The sequence below is a fragment of the Ailuropoda melanoleuca genome, chromosome 11 (assembly GCF_002007445.2).
Source record: "Ailuropoda melanoleuca isolate Jingjing chromosome 11, ASM200744v2, whole genome shotgun sequence".
Classification (NCBI taxonomy): Eukaryota; Metazoa; Chordata; class Mammalia; order Carnivora; family Ursidae; genus Ailuropoda; species Ailuropoda melanoleuca.
The window spans coordinates 51,503,059-51,528,626 of NC_048228.1; the positions used below are offsets into that span (position 1 = coordinate 51,503,059).

Genomic DNA, 25,568 nt, shown 5'->3' on the forward strand with positions numbered 1-25,568 from the left:
TTCTTCGAACTAACTTCCTTTTCTTAATAGGTAGGAAACAAAAAATGCCAAACATCAGGGAAAAAAATTTTACAATTCTAGGAATATGTAAGACTACTCAAATCTGAAGTCTTACTTGACTAAGTCATATGGTTCTCAAAATTAAAAACATAAATCATACTGTGCACTCCTGTTGAATACAATAAATTTAATGAGAAATCGTGTAAGCTTTAACATTATTTATATACTATTAAACTTGAGGAATGAGTATACCTTTGGGGCTTAATACTGTCATCATTATGCTAATTACATTTTAGTAGGATCAATAAGGAATTTAACATATAAAAATGGCTAAGTTTTCCTGTTTTTCCTTTAGCTGACATCTAATTCTTCTTAGGATTCCCGATTTCAACTTCCACTGAGTAGCCCTGCCTCCGTGCGGTTTACCTCAGTCAGGATATCGGCAGGAACTCCGGTGGCCATGAGGATGGTGCACAGCTGCTGCAGTAAGCCACACTGGAACATCGCTTTCTGGCAGCTACTAGTAGCGCCTGGAGGGTTGGTGGGAGACACCAGTACACGAACAAGCTGTGGAAGAAAGAGAAAACAAAATGTGTCTTTTAAAGATTTAAAAAGTCTTGAGGGACATCACCTGTATGAACAAGAATATCTATGCGAAGAATATCTTCCCTCACCTCCTCAGCCATATCTAGGTGTTCTTCCCTCCAGGCTTTCATGGCAACAACAGTTCTGTAACAGTGCACAGTACGTTATGCCATTTACTCTGCTTTGTCTCCTTCAGGTGATTGTGAACTCCCAGAGCACAGACTGCCTCAGTCATTTTTGTATTCTGAAGAACGAGCCCAGTATTTATAACATAGTTTATATTCAATAAATGAATGAATGAATGAATGAATGAGTAGCAGGTGGTATATTTCTTACCAAAGTAAAGGTGAACTACCTAATTATAGAGTAGATCTGAAAACAGAGTGGCTTGAGGTGTGATAAATTCCCCTTCAACTGGAGATACTTAAAGAGAGACTAAAACTAACAACTGAAGACATGGTAAAAGATTTATGCATTAGGGAAGGGATTGGCCTCATTGATTGTTAATGCTAATTAAATCCTTATGGCTCTATGATCAGTCTGAACTTGAACATGAAATCTGAGAAACATAAAAAATGTCATCCCAAATATGTTCAGCACAGTTAAATCTTCAAAATAATTGTATCTATATCTTGTATTTTAAAATTAGACATGGGTCTATGTATGTGCAAAGCCTTATATATTAAGATCAAATGGGAAATTTATGATAATACTTTATTAAGAGGGTTGATTAAGGGTGCCTGGGTAGCTCAGTTGGTTGGACATCTGCCTTTGGCTCAGGTCATGTTCCTAGGGTCCTGGGATTGAGCCCCAAGTTGGGCTCCCTGCTCAACAGGGAGTCTGCCACTCCCTCTCCCCCGGCCCTCCCCAGCTCATGCTCTCTCTCTCTCTCCAATAATTAAATAAAGTCTTAAAAAAAAAAAAGAGGGTTGATTAATACACTGATGTCACTAGAGAGAGGCTTTAGGATTACCTATTGGTTGAAATCCTTAGACCTTTCCAGTTAGGCCTCCATAGCTTTTGTTTTTTTTAATTTATTCCCCTCTTATCCTTACGTGAATACATACATAGATACATATATATATATATACACACATACTTAAAGCAAATACCAAGCTAGATGTCTTTTCTCCCATAAATATTTCTGTATGCATCTCTAACTAAAAAAGATTTTAAAAAACATAAACATCAAGCCATTACTGTACCTAACAAAATCAACAATAATTACTTAATATAATCTAATAGCAGTTGGGTATCTTTATTGATGATGTAAAAAAAGAAAAAGCAATTATCAATTCTCTAGATGGCAGAGAAGTAGGAAAAGGTGATTGAAGGAGGGACTACTTAATATAAGGATAAGAAAACAAGAGAAGACTTAATAACAACATTCAAATATGTAAAATACTGTAAGGAATGGACTTGTATTTTCCCAGAGAGCAAAACAAAGGGGGATTTTGTAGAAGTTGTACCAAGGCAGACTCTGACTCATATGGATTAAGTTTTTAATAACTAGCATTACCCAAAAATGAAAAGGATTCTCTCATAAGGTAATGAGCTTTCTGAGAGCTGCTGGCAGTATCTGTCCAAAAAATGGTCTACAAGGGTATACATGCCTGTAGGAATAGGAGGCAGAACTAGTCATAACACTATCATTTCAGGACAAAATTAAAATGTTTTATGACTAAAAAAATTTTTGAAAAGATGTTTCTCCCAAATTTAATCTGTAAAATCTGAATAAAATATCCTTAAGCACATCAATTTCAACTTACGGAATTTTTAAAATCAATCATGATTTCAACTGCAATGATGAATAATTCCAGCTAGGACGTTATCTATCCAAATAGGATCGTTTACCACCATTTTTGATGCATTTTCATTTGGTGCATAATAGAGAACTGAAAGTACAAGCAACCCTACATAAAGCTATAAAGAAATAGCCCTGAAACAGGTTGAAAAGCAGATGATAACCTGTGGCCTATAAAATCATAAATATATCAACTACTCAATTTTTGAGATGGAGAAGATATTAAAGTGAATTAAACTCAGCTTCTTTATTTAGAAGTTTACATTCTTCAACATTTTATTCACTTTCTGTAAGTCAAGAAACATGAGAGACTATGGACTATAAGAAACAAACTGAGGATTTCAGAGGGGAAGGGGGTGGGGGAATGGGATAGACTGGTGATGGGTGGTAAGGAGGGCACGTATTGCATGGTACACTGGGGTTGTTATATGCAACTAATGGAGCATCGAACTTTACATCGGAATCCGGGGATGTACTGTATGGTGACTAACATAATATAATAAAAAATCATTTAAAAAAAAAAAGAATACTTAAAGAATCAATTTACTATGTACTTAGAATTTTTTTGCTGATACTCAGTACTCTAGTCTACATTTTTTGGGGGGTAAAATAGTACTTTACTTTTTAAACAGCAACACTTTCTTAAAAAATAATTCCTTACATAGTACCCTAAACTATAAAACACGAATGGACTCCTCCAACACTTTAAATTTTCACTGGTTGGCAGGATATATATATGTTTTTGCACATCACCAGATCCCTTCACTCTGTCTAATCACATTTTGAAAGGTACTTCTCTAGAGGAATTTCCTTTATTAAGAAAGTGGTGTTGGGCAAAGATAGCAAGCTTACTACTTAGCATGCTATTTTGAAAGTATGAAAAACTAATACAGTCTTGAAATATGTAATTCTGACACATGAAAATAGAAATGATGAAGGGGAGAGTATAAAATAGAAAGATTCTATCCATGTTCTCCCGTTAAATATTTTCCTCACCGTTCTTAGGAATATTCTATATAGGGTAACTATAATTTATTATCTAAATTGGGACAGTTTAGAAGTGAAAGAGGACACTGTTACAGTAATTACAAAATAATACTATCCCGGCAAAATGGGGCATCTGGTCACCCTAATTATCAATCAACCCTACACAGCCAATTCCCAGGGCATGCAGCAGTATTCAGACTCTAATTACTAGAGAAACTATCGATCTAGTTTTGAGGAAAACAACTTCAGGAAGGCAGGCACAATTCAGAGATATTCAAAGACCCATAAGACTCACCAGAGAGTCAGTAAGTTGGGAGGCTAGTGCATAAACTTAAGGATTGAGAAGGAATAATAAAGGAATAAGTAAGTAAAATACTTCAAAGAATTTCATATATTCTCTGATGCAGAAGTCATTTGGGATCCTACTGTCTTCACTTTTACTATCCATCACCACTAAGCTTTCACCATAAAGCTTAAATAAAATTACAGGTGATGTGTCAGTTTAACCCATATCGGATTTAAAACAGTTTATTAATCTTTGGGGGCAGGCACATTATCATTCATTTCCTAGCAGTCAGTTCCTAGATCCCAGTAAATGTTTACTGAATGGATTTATTTGCTGAACATAGTATTCTGAACATTAAAGCCTTAATTGAAGAAAGCAGATTTAAAAAATTCAAATCAACACTCTTATTATTCCCTGGGTATAAAACTCATCAGGACTCTCTATGTTTGGATTTGCTTTAAAATAATCCAGCAGGGCAAGAAAGGGGAATAAAAGGTGAAACAACATTGCCGGATGTTAATAATTACTGAAGCTGAGTGATGGGTGTATGTAATGGGGGTTGGGAGGGGAGGTTAATGGCAGAGGATCTCTGAGCATAACTGCAAATCTTCATATTAAAAGGTTTTTTTTAAGCCCATGTGAAACCAACTCAATATCCTAGATTTATCAAACACAAGCAATTTTCTTTTCTTTGAAAGGAACATTGTCAAAATTCTTATCACATTTATGTCTAACTACAGTATACCTGTAGCATTACGTGCAGGTTAGTCACTTTCTGTGCAGACCAGCCAGAATTTTCATCTCCAACATGAAACCAAGGTTTCATACGTTGAATATATGAGCCTTCTTTAAAAAAATTTTGATTGGAATTGTTGTTTTTTAACAAGTTTTGGAGCAAAATCAGACAATCTTCCACTACTATACCTGGGAAAAGAATGTAAAATGAAAGTGTTAAGGCTGATATAACCCGAAGAAAAATTCAATCCCCAAACACTTTTTGCTGGGGGGGGGGGGCAAAGGAAGAGGGAGAGAATCTTTTTTTTTTCTTTTTTTAAAGATTTTATTTATTTTAGAGAGAGACAGAGTCATGCACACGCGTGCCTGTGTGCGGGGGAGGAGCAAAGGGGGAGAGAGAGGGACCAGCAGATTTCACTCAATACTGAGCTCAGAGCCCCAGGAGGGGCTCGATCTCATGACCCTGAAATCATGACCTGAGCTTGAGCCGAAATCAAGAGTCCGACACTTAACTGACTGAGTCACCCAGATTCCCTCCACCAAACACTTAAAAAGACAAATCTCCAAGCTCAGCATTTCTTCACTACGGCAAGGAAGAAAGCCTGCTCTGACTCCTGATGACCATAGGCCACAAGCTGTGTGCTTTTTCTCAGGTCCCACTGAGCTCTTGACCACTCTGTTCAACTATCTACTCACCTCAGTAACTTATATTTTTTCTTCAGATCCCAGATTAAACATCAAGACCTGATGACCAGGCTAGTATCACCAGCTACACGTTTTCACAAAAGCCTGCTCCTTTTATTATACAGTATCTGTCTTCTCCACTAGATTATAATTCATAAAGACAGAAATGTGAATGCCCTCCTAGGCTACAGGGACTTACTCTGTGTTCTCAGAGTAAGAGACAGAGACAAGATATCAGATCTATAAATATCAGGTCACTATTAGATGTTCGTTGAATGAATCAACCACATCTTATTTAATCTCTAAGAAGCACCTGACATTGTTGTCTTGATGTCCTGCCTTCAAACTTCCTCTTCCTTTGGTTTCTAAAACACTAACTACTCTCTCCTTCATTTTCCTTACAGATCTCTGGCCACTCCTCAGGCTCCCTGTCCTTCCTGGTTCCTGTTCTCCATTTATTCCTATCTCTGCTTATAACATACTATTCTACAGGGTACTTTCATCTGCGCTACAGCTTACACTGTTATCATGGCTTAAAGCTCGCCAAGCGATCTCTACTTTACTAAGTGCTAGTTTAATTAAGGATGTGTTTGTTAAAAATATGATTGATACTAGATGTTCACAGCTAGTAGGTTCCTCTGTATGGTACACCCACACTTTTACTCCTACTAGTTGAGCTTTATGTTTACAAAAATCAGTTGCTCTTTTTAATTATTTTTTTAATTAACAGACTTTATTTTTTGGGGGCACCTGGCTGGCTCAGTTGCAAGAGCATATGACTGTTGATCTCAGGGCCGTTTGAGTTCAAGACGTATGTTGAGCGTAGAGATCACTTAAATAAATAATACTTAAAAAAAAAAGACTGTTTTTTAGAGTAGCTTAACAGTGTTTTGTAGAGAAATTTTCAACGTTAACGAAGTCCCACATATTGACTTTTTCTTTCATGGATCATGCCTTTGGTATGGTATCTAAGAGAAAATTACTTTTGTAATTTACAAATCAACCACGCTATTGCACTAATTATTAATTAACTATTACATAAATTGCCAAATAACAGTCCCCCCTTATCTGCAGTTTCACTTTCTGAGGTCTCACTTATCTGTGATCAAGTGCAGTCCAGAAGCAGATGGTCCTTCTCCTGATTTAGTGTCAAAAGGTTAATAATAGTAGCCTAATGCTACGTCACAATGCATCGTTCAACTTACTCCATCTCATCACATAGACATTTTATCATTTCACATCATCACGAGAAGCAAGGTGAGTACAGCACAATATTTTCAGAGACAGAGAAGTAAAATCACATTCATACAACTTTAATTACAGTATATTGTTACAATTGTTCTATTTTTATTATTAGTTGTTGTTAATCTCTTGCTGTGCCTAATTTATAAATTAAACTTTATCATAGGTATGTATGTATAGGAAAAAACACTGTATATATAGGGTTTGGTACTATCTATGATTTCAGGCACCCACTGGGGGTCTTGGAATGTATTCCCTATAGATATGAGCAAATGACTATATAATAACAGAGCTATTTTTATAAAAACTGAGTCTTTGGCAAAATTCAATGAAAGCAAGTCANACTTAAAGAATCAATTTACTATGTACTTAGAATTTTTTTGCTGATACTCAGTACTCTAGTCTACATTTTTTGGGGGGTAAAATAGTACTTTACTTTTTAAACAGCAACACTTTCTTAAAAAATAATTCCTTACATAGTACCCTAAACTATAAAACACGAATGGACTCCTCCAACACTTTAAATTTTCACTGGTTGGCAGGATATATATATGTTTTTGCACATCACCAGATCCCTTCACTCTGTCTAATCACATTTTGAAAGGTACTTCTCTAGAGGAATTTCCTTTATTAAGAAAGTGGTGTTGGGCAAAGATAGCAAGCTTACTACTTAGCATGCTATTTTGAAAGTATGAAAAACTAATACAGTCTTGAAATATGTAATTCTGACACATGAAAATAGAAATGATGAAGGGGAGAGTATAAAATAGAAAGATTCTATCCATGTTCTCCCGTTAAATATTTTCCTCACCGTTCTTAGGAATATTCTATATAGGGTAACTATAATTTATTATCTAAATTGGGACAGTTTAGAAGTGAAAGAGGACACTGTTACAGTAATTACAAAATAATACTATCCCGGCAAAATGGGGCATCTGGTCACCCTAATTATCAATCAACCCTACACAGCCAATTCCCAGGGCATGCAGCAGTATTCAGACTCTAATTACTAGAGAAACTATCGATCTAGTTTTGAGGAAAACAACTTCAGGAAGGCAGGCACAATTCAGAGATATTCAAAGACCCATAAGACTCACCAGAGAGTCAGTAAGTTGGGAGGCTAGTGCATAAACTTAAGGATTGAGAAGGAATAATAAAGGAATAAGTAAGTAAAATACTTCAAAGAATTTCATATATTCTCTGATGCAGAAGTCATTTGGGATCCTACTGTCTTCACTTTTACTATCCATCACCACTAAGCTTTCACCATAAAGCTTAAATAAAATTACAGGTGATGTGTCAGTTTAACCCATATCGGATTTAAAACAGTTTATTAATCTTTGGGGGCAGGCACATTATCATTCATTTCCTAGCAGTCAGTTCCTAGATCCCAGTAAATGTTTACTGAATGGATTTATTTGCTGAACATAGTATTCTGAACATTAAAGCCTTAATTGAAGAAAGCAGATTTAAAAAATTCAAATCAACACTCTTATTATTCCCTGGGTATAAAACTCATCAGGACTCTCTATGTTTGGATTTGCTTTAAAATAATCCAGCAGGGCAAGAAAGGGGAATAAAAGGTGAAACAACATTGCCGGATGTTAATAATTACTGAAGCTGAGTGATGGGTGTATGTAATGGGGGTTGGGAGGGGAGGTTAATGGCAGAGGATCTCTGAGCATAACTGCAAATCTTCATATTAAAAGGTTTTTTTTAAGCCCATGTGAAACCAACTCAATATCCTAGATTTATCAAACACAAGCAATTTTCTTTTCTTTGAAAGGAACATTGTCAAAATTCTTATCACATTTATGTCTAACTACAGTATACCTGTAGCATTACGTGCAGGTTAGTCACTTTCTGTGCAGACCAGCCAGAATTTTCATCTCCAACATGAAACCAAGGTTTCATACGTTGAATATATGAGCCTTCTTTAAAAAAATTTTGATTGGAATTGTTGTTTTTTAACAAGTTTTGGAGCAAAATCAGACAATCTTCCACTACTATACCTGGGAAAAGAATGTAAAATGAAAGTGTTAAGGCTGATATAACCCGAAGAAAAATTCAATCCCCAAACACTTTTTGCTGGGGGGGGGGGGCAAAGGAAGAGGGAGAGAATCTTTTTTTTTTCTTTTTTTAAAGATTTTATTTATTTTAGAGAGAGACAGAGTCATGCACACGCGTGCCTGTGTGCGGGGGAGGAGCAAAGGGGGAGAGAGAGGGACCAGCAGATTTCACTCAATACTGAGCTCAGAGCCCCGAGGGGCTCGATCTCATGACCCTGAAATCATGACCTGAGCTTGAGCCGAAATCAAGAGTCCGACACTTAACTGACTGAGTCACCCAGATTCCCTCCACCAAACACTTAAAAAGACAAATCTCCAAGCTCAGCATTTCTTCACTACGGCAAGGAAGAAAGCCTGCTCTGACTCCTGATGACCATAGGCCACAAGCTGTGTGCTTTTTCTCAGGTCCCACTGAGCTCTTGACCACTCTGTTCAACTATCTACTCACCTCAGTAACTTATATTTTTTCTTCAGATCCCAGATTAAACATCAAGACCTGATGACCAGGCTAGTATCACCAGCTACACGTTTTCACAAAAGCCTGCTCCTTTTATTATACAGTATCTGTCTTCTCCACTAGATTATAATTCATAAAGACAGAAATGTGAATGCCCTCCTAGGCTACAGGGACTTACTCTGTGTTCTCAGAGTAAGAGACAGAGACAAGATATCAGATCTATAAATATCAGGTCACTATTAGATGTTCGTTGAATGAATCAACCACATCTTATTTAATCTCTAAGAAGCACCTGACATTGTTGTCTTGATGTCCTGCCTTCAAACTTCCTCTTCCTTTGGTTTCTAAAACACTAACTACTCTCTCCTTCATTTTCCTTACAGATCTCTGGCCACTCCTCAGGCTCCCTGTCCTTCCTGGTTCCTGTTCTCCATTTATTCCTATCTCTGCTTATAACATACTATTCTACAGGGTACTTTCATCTGCGCTACAGCTTACACTGTTATCATGGCTTAAAGCTCGCCAAGCGATCTCTACTTTACTAAGTGCTAGTTTAATTAAGGATGTGTTTGTTAAAAATATGATTGATACTAGATGTTCACAGCTAGTAGGTTCCTCTGTATGGTACACCCACACTTTTACTCCTACTAGTTGAGCTTTATGTTTACAAAAATCAGTTGCTCTTTTTAATTATTTTTTTAATTAACAGACTTTATTTTTTGGGGGCACCTGGCTGGCTCAGTTGCAAGAGCATATGACTGTTGATCTCAGGGCCGTTTGAGTTCAAGACGTATGTTGAGCGTAGAGATCACTTAAATAAATAATACTTAAAAAAAAAAGACTGTTTTTTAGAGTAGCTTAACAGTGTTTTGTAGAGAAATTTTCAACGTTAACGAAGTCCCACATATTGACTTTTTCTTTCATGGATCATGCCTTTGGTATGGTATCTAAGAGAAAATTACTTTTGTAATTTACAAATCAACCACGCTATTGCACTAATTATTAATTAACTATTACATAAATTGCCAAATAACAGTCCCCCCTTATCTGCAGTTTCACTTTCTGAGGTCTCACTTATCTGTGATCAAGTGCAGTCCAGAAGCAGATGGTCCTTCTCCTGATTTAGTGTCAAAAGGTTAATAATAGTAGCCTAATGCTACGTCACAATGCATCGTTCAACTTACTCCATCTCATCACATAGACATTTTATCATTTCACATCATCACGAGAAGCAAGGTGAGTACAGCACAATATTTTCAGAGACAGAGAAGTAAAATCACATTCATACAACTTTAATTACAGTATATTGTTACAATTGTTCTATTTTTATTATTAGTTGTTGTTAATCTCTTGCTGTGCCTAATTTATAAATTAAACTTTATCATAGGTATGTATGTATAGGAAAAAACACTGTATATATAGGGTTTGGTACTATCTATGATTTCAGGCACCCACTGGGGGTCTTGGAATGTATTCCCTATAGATATGAGCAAATGACTATATAATAACAGAGCTATTTTTATAAAAACTGAGTCTTTGGCAAAATTCAATGAAAGCAAGTCATTAAGAATAGCTTAGAATATAATAGTTGTTATACATAGTAATGCAAGTCTAAAAAACAAGTAATTGTAAAAACCCATAAAGATCTTGCACTTCACTTTAAAGAAATCAAAAAGCAAATCCTACATGATGTATTGTAGATGTGATGTAAGAAAGATGCAGAAAGATGATGGAAAAACTCCAACTCCAATCAGTCGACCCCTATTCGAAGAAAAGATTCTGGCCCTAACTCAAAAGATCAGTATATCAATGCGTATTTTTAAAAAATTACTACATTTAACTTGAAATAAAATGCTTAAGGTGCATATAAAAACCTCTGATTTAACCAGTCCTGATCTCTTCAAATTAGAGGCTTTCTTACCTCATGCTGCTGAACCATGTGGATCCTCACCTCCTAAGGAGGAACCACTGAATCTGTTTCTTATTCAGGACCAGAAATCTCCATTAAATATGATCTGCCATTAGGACCATCTGAAGGCTCTGGAGGAAACAGAATGTCAAAGCCCTCACTATAACTGGCAGGCCTTCCCTCCACTGTGCAAAGTGAATTCTAGAGCTTTGAAGGCCAGCAATAGTTACAAGGAGTCACTGGAACTTATCTTAGCAATCGTAAAGACTGGCTAATTCTACTTTTCCTTAAAATTCTGTTTTCCTTGGTCACCTCTGAAAATACATATGTTGCTATCACCTATGCACTTCCATTTTCTCATCTTAGAATGCTTTATCTCCTTTCAAACTCTCAACATGCTACCTCAAACTCCCAAATACTGGTTAATAAAACCTACTATACCCTCAATCACTTCATGAAATGTTTTTTATTTTTTTTTAAAGATTTATTTATTTATTTTGGAGAGAGAGAGCTCACACAAGCAGGGGGAGGGGCAGAGAGAGGGGAAGAAGCAGACTCCCCACTGAGCAGGGAGCACGATGTAGGACTCAATCCCAAGACCCCAGGATCATGACCTGAGCCGAAGGCAGATGCTTAACTGACTGAGCCACCCAGGTGCCCTGAAATGTATTTTTCTTTAAAGAAGCTGCCTTCGGTGCCTGGGTGGCTCAGTCGGTTAAGCATCTGCCTTCAGCTCAGGTCATGATCTCAGGGCCTGGGATCAAGCCCCATATTGGGCTCCCTGCTCATCAGGGAGCCTGCTTCTCCATCTCCCTCTGCCGCTCCCCCTGCTTGTGCTCTCTGTCAAATAAATAAATAAAATCTTTAAAGAAAAAAAATAAAGAAGCTGCCTTACCCTGTAACATTCTGAAGTGCAGGCAGTTCATGCTCTCAATCCCATGTACCTTAGGGTCAGAATGTGGAATCTATGATCCTCCCAGCCCAGTGTACTTTCCAGAGACCATAGTTCCTCTGCCTTCTCATAAAATCTCCTGTTTCCTTGAGGATCAGGCCATCTGCCATACCATCTCTTACCACTCCTCATCACAGTTATGTAACGACACCGTGGTCACTACTCTGTTCACTGAAAGCATCGCTGGCATCTTGCTCAAAATCTTTCTCGACTTCCTGCTGTCACTCTTGATTTCAATAACAATCCATTTAATACCTGGACTTCTCAGTTCCTTGGCCTCATTGTCAGAGAAAATTCTTACTCCATTACAAAAACCTCCCATCTTTCCCGCTAAGTATTCTCAACATATCTGTTCTATGGTTTCCCTGAGACTTTCAACCCATCAACAAGTCTTCTTTCTTCCTTTTTAGGAGTCCCCTCTGTCTTTCCTTTCTTCCCTATCTGACTTAGATTATATAGATCTTCATTTCTTCACTCTGTAGATAATAAACTAAGTTCTCTCATCTTAGTGTCTTTTCTCATAGCACCTTCTTGGAAAACATACAATCCTTTGAAAAATTAACTGCTTGGTTTTTGTCCTCTAAAGCACCTAGGCAGCTGAGTACTGGAAAGGAATGGGGGAACAGAATCACTTAATCAAGCAGTCTGCAGTGCTGTAAAATCACAGTGAAAACCCTCAATGAGGCTTTTATCCCTGCCTGGAAATCTTCCTAATTACAACAGTCATCTGGCTCTCCTATTCTCCAAAAGACTTTTTACCTTCTTCATAATTCTCAACTGTGTCCTCCTCTTTCACTCTTAGCATATGACTCTATTTTCAATTCAACTTCCTACCACCAACTCTGAAAAAGGACCTACATCTCCACCTGTGCCTTCCCCATTATGATGGATGATGTGCTTCTTTTCCTATCTTAAAAACCAACTCTTACCCCCTACTCTGAATTCCATTCCTTCCTCCTTTTTTAGGTATTATGTATCACTGACTGATCACCCTCTCTCTTCCTGTATCCTCCCTCCTCTCAACCTGCTTATATTGGTTGCAGTCTCTCTCATGTTAAAGAAAAAACCTCATAGATTAAAGAAGAAGAATAATCTGATGATCTCCATAGATACAGAAAAAAATTTACTAAAATTGAAGATTCATTCACGATAAAAACTCTTAGCAAAAATCAAACTTTAGTATTCTTACGAAAGTCAGCAACATTCAACTCTGTATTAAAGATTCTAATTAGCCCAATAGACAAAAAAGAAAAGTGTAAGAATTAAAAAGGAAGAAAAACGATCACTTTTATAAGTAGAAAATAGGATTGTTTACACAGAAAGCCCAATTAGAACTAATGGTTTAATAAGGTGGTTGGATACAAGATCAACATAGAAAAATCAAGTAATGACCAGTTTGAGAATGTAACAGAAAAAGATCCCATTCATATGGTAACAAAAACGGTAAGATGTCTAGGAATCAATCTAATTAAAAAAGGTGTAACACTCTTTTGTTCAACATTATAAAACATGACTCAAAGATCTAAAAAAGATCTGAATAAATTAAGAGATAGACCTGAGTTCATGAATGGGAAAAGTCAATACACAAAGATGACAATTCTCCTTAAATTAATCTGTAAACCCAATATATTTCCAATCAAAATTCCAACAGTGGGGGTGCCTGGCTGGCTCCTCAGTAGAGTATGTGACTCTTGATCTTGGGGTTCTAAGTTTGAGATCTGCACTGGGTTCAGAGGTTACTTAAAAAAAGAAAATATATACATATATTTATTTTTAATATACAAACTTGATTGGCAAACAAATTTCATTCAAATAAACAACAAAAGGAAAAGGCGTGTTAACGCAATTGAGAAGAGGGCTTCAGAATTCATTCAGATGACCAAAATATATTTCTCAGCTACTTGATCTTCATTAACAGTTTCTGAAAACCCTTCAGAGCCATAAAGGTGAAATGGGTATCCTGCTATTAATGAAGGTGACTTTGGGACCCCACCCAAAGGCGGGTGCTGGTTGCCAGGAGGACCAACCATGTGACTATAGGGTTGGAACTTTCAGTCCCCCCCCCCAGGAATTCTCCCCACTTCCAGGAAGGAGGGAGAGGCTAGAGGTTGAACCAGCTAATGGCCAATGACTTAGTCAATCATGAATTTTTAATGAAGATTCCATAAATACCCAAGAGGACAGTTTTTTGCTCCTTTGCAGATAGCCTCCACACTTGGGGAACCAGAATACTTCCATGTGTCATTAAGCTGGGACCCAAGCTTCACAAGGACAGAAGCTCCTTTGTTTAGGACCTCTCCCTGTGTATTTCCTCATCTGGCTGTTGATTCATATTCTTTAATAAACTGGTAAACATGTGTTTCTCTGAATTCTGTGAAGTAGGTCAGAAGCACAGGTAACAGCCTGGGGCTTGTGATTGGCATCTGAAGAGGGAGGGTGGAGGGCAGTCTTGTAGGACTAAACCCTTAACCTATGGAATCTGATGCTATCTGTGGATAGACAGTGTCAGAACTGAGTTGAATTCTCAAATACCCTGCTGGTATCTAACACTGGAATTGGATCTGGGAATCAAACAATATAAAAGATTTTCCTATATTCTAATAGATAAGAGATTATTATGAGGTTTAGTAATTAAGAAAGTATGGTTTTAGTGCAGTGAGACAAATGGAACAGAACAGAGTACTCAGAAATAGACCTTCACACACATGGATGTTTGACTACAAATCTCACACCATCATTCAAATGCAAAATCCATATTAATTAAATGTAGAAGACAAAACTGAAAAGCCTTTAGAAGAAAATGATGAAAACACTCTCTACAACCTTGAGGTAGAGAAAAAATTTTAAAATAAGACACAAAAGCATAAACTATTTTTAAAAAGCCAATAAATGAGGGTGCCTGGGTGGCTCAGTGGGTTAAGCATCTGACTTCAGCTCAAGTCATGATCTCAGGGTCCAGGGAATGAGCCCCGCATTGGGCTCTGTGCTCAGTGGGGAGTCTGCTTGTCCCTCTGCCCCTCCCTCTCTCACTCTCTCTCAAATAAATAAGTAAATATTTTAAAAAATACAATCTTAAAAAAAAGTCAATATATGTGATTATGTTAAAATTTTAAACTTTAATAGAAACACTATAAATAGACTAGAAAAAGATAATTGAAACATGTATAATTAACAAAGGATTGGTATCCAGAATACATAAAGAACTCTCAGTAATCAACTGGGAAAGGAAAAACAATCTTACACTAAAATGCGCAAGCAGTTAATTTAGAGGGGTAAAAGACAAATCAACAAAATCAGATGGCATAAACACCCATGAAAATATGTTTAATCTCATTAGTTTACGAAATGAAAAGTGAAAATATCAATGAGATACCCATCAAACTGGCAAGCAAGGACTGACAAGAATGTGAAGAAAAAGAAACCTGAAAACACTGCTGATAGATACATAAACCAATAAAACCACTTAAGAAAGCCACTTGGCAATATGCGGTAAAGATGAAAAAGTGTAATTCTATTTGTAGGTATACAGTGTAGAGAAACTTCATATACAAGTAGACACATAAAGACCATTCACAATAACAGTTTATATTACCAAAAATAGATACAGCGTAATTGTCAACTCAATAAAAAAAAAAACAAAAACAAAACAGATCATAGGGGTACCTGGGTGGCTTGAGCGTTCTGCCTTCAGCTTGGTTTTTGAACTTGGGATCCTGGGATATAGCCCTAAGTTGGGCTCCCTGCTCAGTGGGGAATCTGCTTCTCCCTCTCCCTCTGCCCCTCCCCCCTGCTTGTGCTGTCTCTCTCTCAAATAAATAAATAAAATCTTAAAAAAAATAGATCATAGAATATTCATACTACTAATAAATAGCACTTAAAATGAATAAACTATAGTAATATGTATCAACATGGATAAATCTCAAAAACATAATGTTGGATATAAAACAGCAAGTTGTAAAGTTATATTCAGAAGGATGCTTTTTATCTAGTTTGAGAACACGCAAAATAATGTTATATATGGTTTATTAATATACGATGTGTGTGTATGTGTGTGTGTGTGTGTGTAGAATCACACAAATACATGTTAAAAGTATAAAAACAGGGGCATCTGGGTAGCTCAGTTGGGTAAGTGCCCAACTCTTGATTTTGGCTCAGGCCATAATCTCAGGGTTGTGAGATTGAGCCTCACATTGGGCTCCACGCTCAATGGAGAGTCTGCTTGGGATTCTCCCCCTCTCCCTCTGACCTACTCATGCATAGTCTCTCTCTAAACTAAATAAATCTTTTTTAAAAAGTATAAAAACACTCATTGAATGGGAAAACAAAATCAAAATACTGTAATCTTAGGGAAGGAAGGAAGAGTAACAGTTCTACAAAGGCTTAACTTTGTTATAGTTATACAGAGAACAGTTATACGAAGGACTTAACTGTGGTGTTTTCTTTCTTAAAAATCTAAAACATGTATAGCAAATTGTAAACATTTAATAGAATTGGACGATAGATGCACTAATATTTGTTACACCATTTCTTATTGTTTTCTGTATGTTTGAAATATTTCACATGTCAACAAAAAATTTAAGAGGATAAAAAACATTCCCTGTCAACCTCCAGTTCCTATTCACTTCTCTCCCCTAACTTCTCCATATTCGTTGAATGAGTTTTCTCTACTATTTTATTTTCCCATTTTTGACTCGCTCCTCTCACTGCAAAATAGATTCTGAGGCAACCACTATACACAACTGCTCTCCCCAAGGTCATCAATGATGTTCATGTCCTAAATCCCAAAGGTGCATTTCTGCCTTATCTTGTCTGACACCTGAGCAGCTTCTAACAATGCTACCCACTCCCCAGACCCTTCTACAGAGGTTTTCCTCCTGCCTCTCAGCCCTCAGTCTCTTTTATCAATAGTTGCTCCTCTACCATCCCTTAACTATTAGTATTGCTTAAGTTTTGTTTTAGCACTTCCTTCTCACTCCTTACTTACCCTGACTCATTTTATCTTTTATCTCATTTATCTAACTCTGTTTCATCTACCATCTATATTCTAGACACATAAATCTTTATCTCTAGGCTGGTCCTCCCCTCCTGATTAATATAGCCAAATGTCACCTATACTACTCAACTCGCTGATCTCAGTTCAATCAATGCAAATAAGCTAATTTTCTCTTCCAACCCCAGTGCTAGGTTTTTGGATCAACTTCTCATTAAAAACAACTAAAAACATTGAATTAAAAAACAAAAAAGTCTTAGGAGCAATGAAGAGTTTAGTTTAGCAGGCTACCACTGATAAGAAAATGGTTATCTTAGTGAGGTAAACATGTATAGATACTTTTGGCTGGGAGTACATTTCTCAATCTTAAAAAATCGAAAACTTTCATTTTGACAGACTTACAGGGCAGAGGGAAAATAAATCAAAGCCAAGAGCATACACAAGGTGGGAAAGGAATCTAGAAAACTCTCCACTAATAAGCTGGGACTTCAAAGGGCTATATCCTCCGGGTGAGAATAACCAAAAGAAGTCCTCACAGATCTTAGAGCCTGGGTTTGAATTGCCTGAGTGGTCTAGGAAATCTCAAACCCTAAACCTGGATTAAGCTGATCCCAGATAAACTGCATTCCCAGGGCCTGGCAGAAACTACAGTGTTTTCTCTAAAAGAAATTACCTCTATCCTAGGCTTCAAATTCCTATGAATAATTCTTCTGTTAAGTAAAACATAACACCTAATCAAAGATAATCATGCACACAGAAAACACTGTACAATGCATTAGAACCAATGGAGCAAAATTTCCAGATCCACAAAGACTTAAAATTAGTATTATCAGACACAGACTATAAAATAATTGTTTCTTGTGTTTGCAGAAATAAATAGTAAGTTGAAAATATCTGCAGGGAGGGACTCTTGGGTGGTGCAGTTGGTTGGGCATCTGACTCTTAGTTTCGGCTCAGGTGGTGATCTCGGGGTTGTGGGATTGAGCCCCATGTTGGGCTCCCCGCTCAGCACAGAGTCAGTTTGGGATTTTTTCTCTCCCCCTCTCCCTCAGCCCCTCCCCCTGCTCTCTCTTTCTCTAGTAAATAAATAAATCTTTAATATAAAGAAAAGAGAAAAAAATATCTGCAGAGAAAAGGAAATTAGAAAAAATTACATAGCAAGTTTCCTAAAGAACCAAACAGAACTTCCAAGAAAAGAGAAATTAAAAATTCAATAGACGTATGTTGACTAAACTTATATTTCACAAGTATCAAGTCAAATCATGTTGTACACCTTAAACTTGTAGGTGAATTATGTTTCAATAAAAATGGGGGAAAAATCTCTCAATAGACATGTTTAACAACAGATTACATATAGGTGAAGATGAACCCCAAGTTTACTTTTGCTGTGTCATTAAAATAAAAAGCTTTTGCACAGCGAAGGAAACAATCAACAAAACTAAAAGGTAACCTACAAAATGGGATATTTGCAAATGACTTATCTGGTAAAGTGTTTGTATCCAAAATATATAAAGAACTATCTTATAAAACTCAATACTCCCCAAATTAATAATTCAATTAAAAAATAGAAGACATAAATAGGTATTTTTCCAAAGAAGACACACAGATGGCTAACAGACATATGAAAAGAGGTGCTCAACATCACTCATCATCAGGGAAATACAAATCAAAAACAGGATGAGATACCACCACACACCTGTCAGAAGATGGGGGAAAGGGGAACCCTCTTACACTGTGGGAGGGAATGCAAGCTAGTAGAGCCACTCTGAAAAACAGTATGTAAGTTCCTCAAGAAGCTAAAAATAGAACTACCCCATAATCCAGCAGTTGCATTACTAGGCGTTTACCCAAAGAATACAAAAATACTAGTTCAAAAGGACACATGCACCCCAATGTTTATAGCAGCATTATCTGCAAAAGCCAAACTATGGAAACAGCCCAAGTGCCCACTGACTGATGAATGGAATTAGATGTGGTATACATACAATGGACTATCACTCAGCCACAAAAAAGAATGAAATCTTCCCATCTGCAACGACATGGAAGGAGCTAGAGAGTATTACGCTAAACAAAATAAGTCAGTCAAAGTAAGACAAATACCGTATAATGTCACTCATATATGGAATTTAAGAAACAAAACAGATGAGCACGGGAAAAAAAAGAGAAAGGCAAACCAGAGACTCTTAACTACAGAGAACAAACTGATGGTTACCAGAAGGAAGGTGGGCAGGGGGATGGGTTAAATAGGTGATGGGATTAAGGAGGGCACTTGTGATGAGCACTGGGTGTTGTATGGAAGTACTGAATCACTACATTGCACATCTGAAACTATCACACTGTATATTAACTAACTGGAATTTAAATAGAAACTTAAAATAGTAATAATAAAAAAATGTAGGTGAAGAAAGAATTGATGAAATAGATAACAGGTCAGAAATAATAAACCAGAATAAAGCCTGGAAAGACAAAAAGACAGAAAACACAGAAGAGAAAGTAAAATAAAGTGAGAGTCAAATCAGATGACAGAGAATTGATTCTGAGTTTAGAAAGATGGGTGAAAATGTGTTTGAAGAGAGATAGCTGAGGTTTTCTGGAAATGATGAAAGACACCAACCTAGATTCCAGAAGCCTAACAAATATCAAATAGAATAAATAAAAAGAAATCCATACCCACAAACCATAATGAAAGAAAGAATATCAAGTATGAGTCCTCATTTCTCCCTCTAATCGCATTCTGTAAAAGTTAAAAATTTAGTGAGGAATCTCTTCAAATCACTCTCCTCATACTGTACCTCCATCACTGTTCCCCTCTTCTGTAATAATGTCCAGTAGTCTCTCAAAGGCATTTTCAAAAGCAACAATTTTCTGGATTGCTCCATTGCTTCTTGTTAGTGCCTGCAGTAGTAACACACCCTTAGGAGAAAAAAAGATAATGTTTAGTAGAGAACAACTTTTATAAGACATTTAAAAACTACAGAATTTTAGAAGTGCAGGAATTTCACAGGTTTAACTCTTTCATTTTATAGATGGGGGAAAAAAGGACAGAGAAGATGAGCAATATGCCGCCCCAAGATTATAGATCTCAAAGGGACGGAGCCTAGACAAGGAGTCTACCAACTCCTAATTCCATTCTCTTTTCACTGCACGATATAAATACACAACAATTCTTACATATTCATCTATCACTACTTAGCTTTAATTGTGGCCTAAGAGAGCTGGGCATAATTATATGTCTCAGGGATGCTTCTGTATGTGCTTCACAATAGCAATAGTATGAAACTGTGAATTCAATAATAGAAATCTACCAACATCATCACATTCTGGCAGACAAAGTTCCAAAAAAGGACAGCTGTAAAACATAAAAACCAAGAATCTAGAAGTTAAAAAAATATATAACTTAATCTCTAATCATAAAATTAATGAAAAGCAACATAGAGAATCATCTTATCTGTCTCAAATAAAAATTGAGAAAAAGGTGGGGTACAGTGTGGCTCAGACGGTTAAGCGTCTGACTCTCTATCTCAGCTCATGTCTTGATCTCGGGGTCATGAGTTCAAGTCCCACACTGGGCTCTGTGCTGGGCTTGGAGCCTACCTTAAAAAACAATAATTAAAAAACCCCCCAAAAAAAACAAAAAAAAATTGAGAAAAAGGTTGAGAGCAGGAAAAAAGAGTAGGGGTAAAGGAAATGTCGTATTTAAAAACCAAGCTAATACAGTTATACACATACACACACACACACACACACACACAAATTCTATCTGAAATGAAAATAAATCATAATGATACTAATAACAATCCACGACGAGAGAATCTCCTCATTAAATCATTTATATGGTGGGGTGCCTGGCTGGCTCAGTTAGAGGAGCATGTGACTCCTGATTTCACGGTTGTAAGTTTGAGCCACATGTTGGGTGTAGAGATTACTTTAAAATAAAATCTTAAAAAAAGAAAAAGAGGTAAATAAATAAATAAATAAATTATAAAATAAAATAGAATCGAAAATTAAAAAAAAAAAGATTTGTATGGTATCATCTTATATATACTGAGGGCCAAGAGAAGAACAAAACAACAACATCAAGATATATAGTTATATTTTCGTGAAGGAAGGATGTTCAAAATTCCTAAGTAGATGGGATTTAAGACTTGTCTTAAAAGAATAACAGTTTTAAAAATGTCCCTCTCAAGAGTTACATTACTATATTATTTCACCCCTTAAAACACTGCATTGACATACATACTACAAAATGTTGAATACAAAGTTAAAAAAAAAAACACAGTATATGTGAACTAGAAGTCAAGAGCACTTCACTTGTGTCTCTGCTTTGCAACTAACCAGTTGTGAGGCTAAGAGCAAACCAAATGGTATTTACTAGCAGTTAGGATGAGAAAGGCACAGGCCAGTTACCATATATACAAAGATGAATAGACATCACTAACAACAAATCAATTGGTTTCCATGAGTCTTTGGCTTCTCAGTGTTATTAATGGAGAATGGATTAACCTGATATGCTCTCTTAGCTCTAGAATTTAATTTTAAAAGGATTTTTCCAATTGTTGTCTAAAGTATTACAGTCTAGGGGTGCCTGGCTGGCTCGACTGGTGGAGCGTAAGACTCTTGATCTCAGGGTATGAAGATTACTTAAAAATAAAATCTTTAAAAGCATTTAAAAAATAAAAAAAAAAGTATTACAGTCTTGACCAAGTTGTAGATAACAACCAGAAAAATGTTCAAACAAGAAAAAAATACCACACCAATACAATATATTCAAACTTATATGCAAATAATAAAATAAATCAGAATGGAAAATAACTCCAGAGCAAATCATGCTCTATAGTTGAATGAAGATTACAAGGAAAATCCTTTGAAATCCATACTCAATCAAATGAGGGTGAGGATTCCAAACGCAATGCAACATACACGATGTTTAATGTTCAATGTTTATACAGTTCAATGTCTGGGGATGTTTCCTTTACTCTTTCTGGTGTCAATATAACCTTTCAAAAAAAGATGGAAGAAATCCTAAACTTGTGGAAAGCAGAAATTTGAATATGAAAATCATCTGTCTACACCAAAATACGGATAGGCAGGAAATGAAGAAATAAAATGGTCTTGTATGTAACTTAAAAAGATCTAAAAGATTGGCCAATACCCCCAATTCCCAAATCTTCTTATGACATTGAATAAGGATCAACAAAGATTTCATTTACAAAGAGAGGGGGGAGAAAAGTTGCATATTCTTAGACTTATTTTTCGAATTTAACTTACATCATTACGTATAACTTCCCTGGAATCCGCTAATAAGTCCATCAATCTTGAAACACCTAGAACATATAACCATGTGAAAAATAGTGGCAGATCAAAATACAAATAGTGATTTTAAATTATACAATTTATTAACACATCATTTCAGTCTCCCTCTTTAGGAATGATCCTCACTTTTAAATCAAAATTATTTGAGGAAGATGAGTCACTTACCCATGGGACTGACTAAAATAATTTGCTGCACCTGAGGTCCTAGTTGTTTTAAAAGAGAAGTAAGAAGCTTCACAGCAGGCCAGCGGACATGGAAATCAAACTCCTGCAATATAAGAATTTAAAATATTTAACACCTGTAATTCACATTTTTAAGAAAAACATTTCTTTCAACTAACAGTGGTACCAAAAACTACAAACAAACACAGTTTAGCAAACTTTAAAAAGTAATTTAAGAAATAAAAAGAAAATAGTAAATATAAATTGATGAAACCATTCCTGACTAGGTAAAATAAAAATGGAAAAAAGGAGACAATATTTTAACAAATTATACAGTCCTTAAAACATGCATGTGAATCTCTTGCAATGATACAACAAATTTCACAACCTTAAAAAGGTATGTATATGTTGCTTCCTCAATAACACCCAAAAAGGAAAAAAAAAAAAAAAAGCTTATTAAGATGACAAAAGAAGATTCTTTATTTACCTCCAATAAAGATAACAGGAGAGTGACATTTTCTTGCTGCTTAATGAAAATTTCTGTAAACTGGCTTCCCAAATCCTCACTCTGTCTTGTGGAATTTTCTTCTGTAATATTCAAAGATAAAGTACTTCAATATGATGCTATGTTATTTTAAAGTATCCTTTTTGTTGAGGGAGCTAAGCAGAAATGGTAATTTTCTTAGAACAGTGTGGCTGGTAGTGATAGCACAATTATGCTGAAAAGATTATCCTTAAATAACTTTAAATGTCATTTAAATAAACAGTTATTCTTTAAATGTTTAAATATGATATTCAAAGAAAAGGCATCTTAAATTCTCACATCTTTCCAAAGACATTTTTAGGTTAAACTTCTAATTAGGGTACAAGGGAGCTTAGTAGAGTGATGGCGATATTCTACCTCAAATATGATCGTGATTACACTGTGGCACACATATGCCAAAACACACAGGACTATACAACTGCAAAGAGTAAATTTCACTGTGTATAAATCATACCTCAAAATCACCCTCCCCCTGAAAACATTATTGAACACAGAGTTCTTGTTGACTGTTAGTGTTACTGTATTAAATAATTTAATTATAAAATTAAACAAATCATCTGCATATTCTTCAGTATTTTTTCAAAAAATTAACATACATATACTATAAAGTTAATTGTCAATAAAATCAGAATTTAACATTTAATTTTAATTCATTCCTTAGAAGATTTTATAATTGTCCTTAAGACTTAACAGTCTTTAGATTAAACTACGTATTGTTTCAATGTAAAAAAAATGTAAAGGACCACTGAAAACTAAAGCAATGATTACCAAAGCAAATTATCATTTAAAATCTGCCTATGCTATATACGCAACGTAGAGAGTGCAAATATACTACTTCCCATATCCACACCCATGCCAGACACACCCAATCCTTTTCTACATATTGCTCCAGGCAATGACTATAAATCAATGGAGCTGGTGGTCAAGATCCCTCAAATAGTTCTTTTCTAATGTGAGATTTTAATATTAATATAGTTTAGAAATGGAAAAAACCCAGATGATAGGAAAAGCAAGCAATCCAACAGTGACAGTGATGATCACATCTAATTATTTGAAGAAAAAAGAAGAGAGCAAAAGTAGAAGTGTTTTTCAATACTAAGTACTCAAATATGCTGGGTTTACCCTTCAGAAACTCTAGGAAATACTTCTCTTATCATCTCATGTCAGTAAAGAATTAAATGTTTCCAGGCCTTCAAACTACATTACTTACAAAATACTTCAGTTTTAAAGGATTATTCTGGCAGCTGTGCTGAGAACAGAATATCAGGGGAACAAGGGAAATAGGGAGACAATCAATAGAGACAACAGGGAAGCAATAATTGAGGAAACGAGTGAAGATAGCATAGACTTAGTGGTAATAACTTTTATGAAATTTTTTATGAAATTTGGCATTTACTGAGATGAAAAACACTGTGAAGAAGCAAGCTGAGAGTACAGAGAGAAGTTTCATTTTGACACGTCAAGTATGAGACACGTTATAAAGATTTGAGCAGAAAGTAATAAGCAGTTAGATAAACCCGTGGTTACATAGGTGCCATTGGAGAAGTCTGGGTTGGACATACACATGAGTGGTAAACATATAAATGATACTTAAAGTCACAAAACTGGATGATAAAGAGCATCTATAAATTACTTTCAGCTAACATCATACTTAATGGTAAAAGACTGAATGCTTTCCACTTGAGATCAGTAAAGAGGCAAGAATATCTACTTTTACCACTTCTAGTCAATATTGTGATCTGGCGATCTTAGTGCCATAAGGCAGAAAAAAGAAATAAAAAGCATACAGATTGGAAAGGAAGAAATAAAACTGTCTTTATGTACAGGTGATGTATTTATGTAAAAAATCCTATGAAATCTATAAAAAAGCTATTAGAACTAGTAAGTGAGGTTAGCAAAATTATGGGATAAAAGGTCAATATACAAACTTAACCGCATTTCTACATACTGGCAATGAACAATTAGAAACTGAAATTTAAAAAACAGTACTACTTAAAATAGCACCAGAAATTATTAAAGATTTAGGGATAAATTTGACAAGAGATGTATAAGAATCATGCTTTGAGGAGGTGCCTGGGTGGCTCAGATGGTTAAGCATCTGCCCAGGCTCAGGGTCCTGGGATCAAGCCCCACATCGGACTCCCTGCTCCTCGGGGAGCCTGCCTCTCCTTCTCCCTCTGCCTGCTGCTCCCCCTGCTTGTTCGTGCTCTCTCTCTCTCTCTGTCAAAAAAATAAATAAAATCTTAAGAAAAAAAACTAAACAGGATTATGCTTTGAAAACTCCAAAATGGCATTGAAAGAAATTAAAGGAAGACCTAAATAAATATATTACCGTGCTCTTATATTAGAAGGCGCAATAGTGTTAAGATGTCCGTTTTCCTCAAATCAATCAACAGATTGAACAGAATCTGAATCAAAATCTCAGTCAGCCTTTTTTGGTAGAAATTGACAAACTGATTCTAAGATTGATAAGGGAATGCAAAGAACCTAAAAGAGCCAAGAGGACTTTGAAAAAGAAAAAAGTTGGAGGATTTACACGTCAACATTTCAAGATTTATTATAAAGCTATAGTAATCAAGACAGTATCCTACTGGCAGAAGGACAGACCAATAAAATGCAAAGTCCAGAAATAGACCTATTAGTTCAAAATGGATCATAGACCTAAGTGTAAAACTAGAAACCACAGACCTAATCACAGGAGTTAAAACTACAAAACTTTTTTTTTTTTAAATTTTATTTTATTATATTGTGTTAATCACCATACAGTACATCCCCAGATTCCGATGTAAAAGTTTGATGCTTCATTAGTTGCGTATAACACCCAGTGCACCATGCAATACGTGCCCTCC

The 25,568-nt window shown here is 35.9% G+C and overlaps 1 protein-coding gene across 2 annotated transcripts in view; it reads right to left on the minus strand.

Annotated features, from left to right (window-relative positions):
* The window catches only part of USO1 (USO1 vesicle transport factor), an 87,630-nt gene that overhangs the window by 24,612 nt on the left and 37,450 nt on the right, over positions 1 to 25,568 (minus strand). For both annotated transcript variants that reach the window (XM_011224883.3, XM_002919160.4), the window contains exons 5-10: positions 22,663 to 22,763; positions 22,179 to 22,281; positions 21,969 to 22,024; positions 19,493 to 19,613; positions 8,157 to 8,335; positions 427 to 567 (exon numbers count right to left, since the gene is read on the minus strand). In XM_011224883.3, coding sequence (XP_011223185.1) covers positions 427 to 567; positions 8,157 to 8,335; positions 19,493 to 19,613; positions 21,969 to 22,024; positions 22,179 to 22,281; positions 22,663 to 22,763 — 701 coding nt within the window. The remainder of the gene's footprint in view (positions 1 to 426; positions 568 to 8,156; positions 8,336 to 19,492; positions 19,614 to 21,968; positions 22,025 to 22,178; positions 22,282 to 22,662; positions 22,764 to 25,568) is intronic.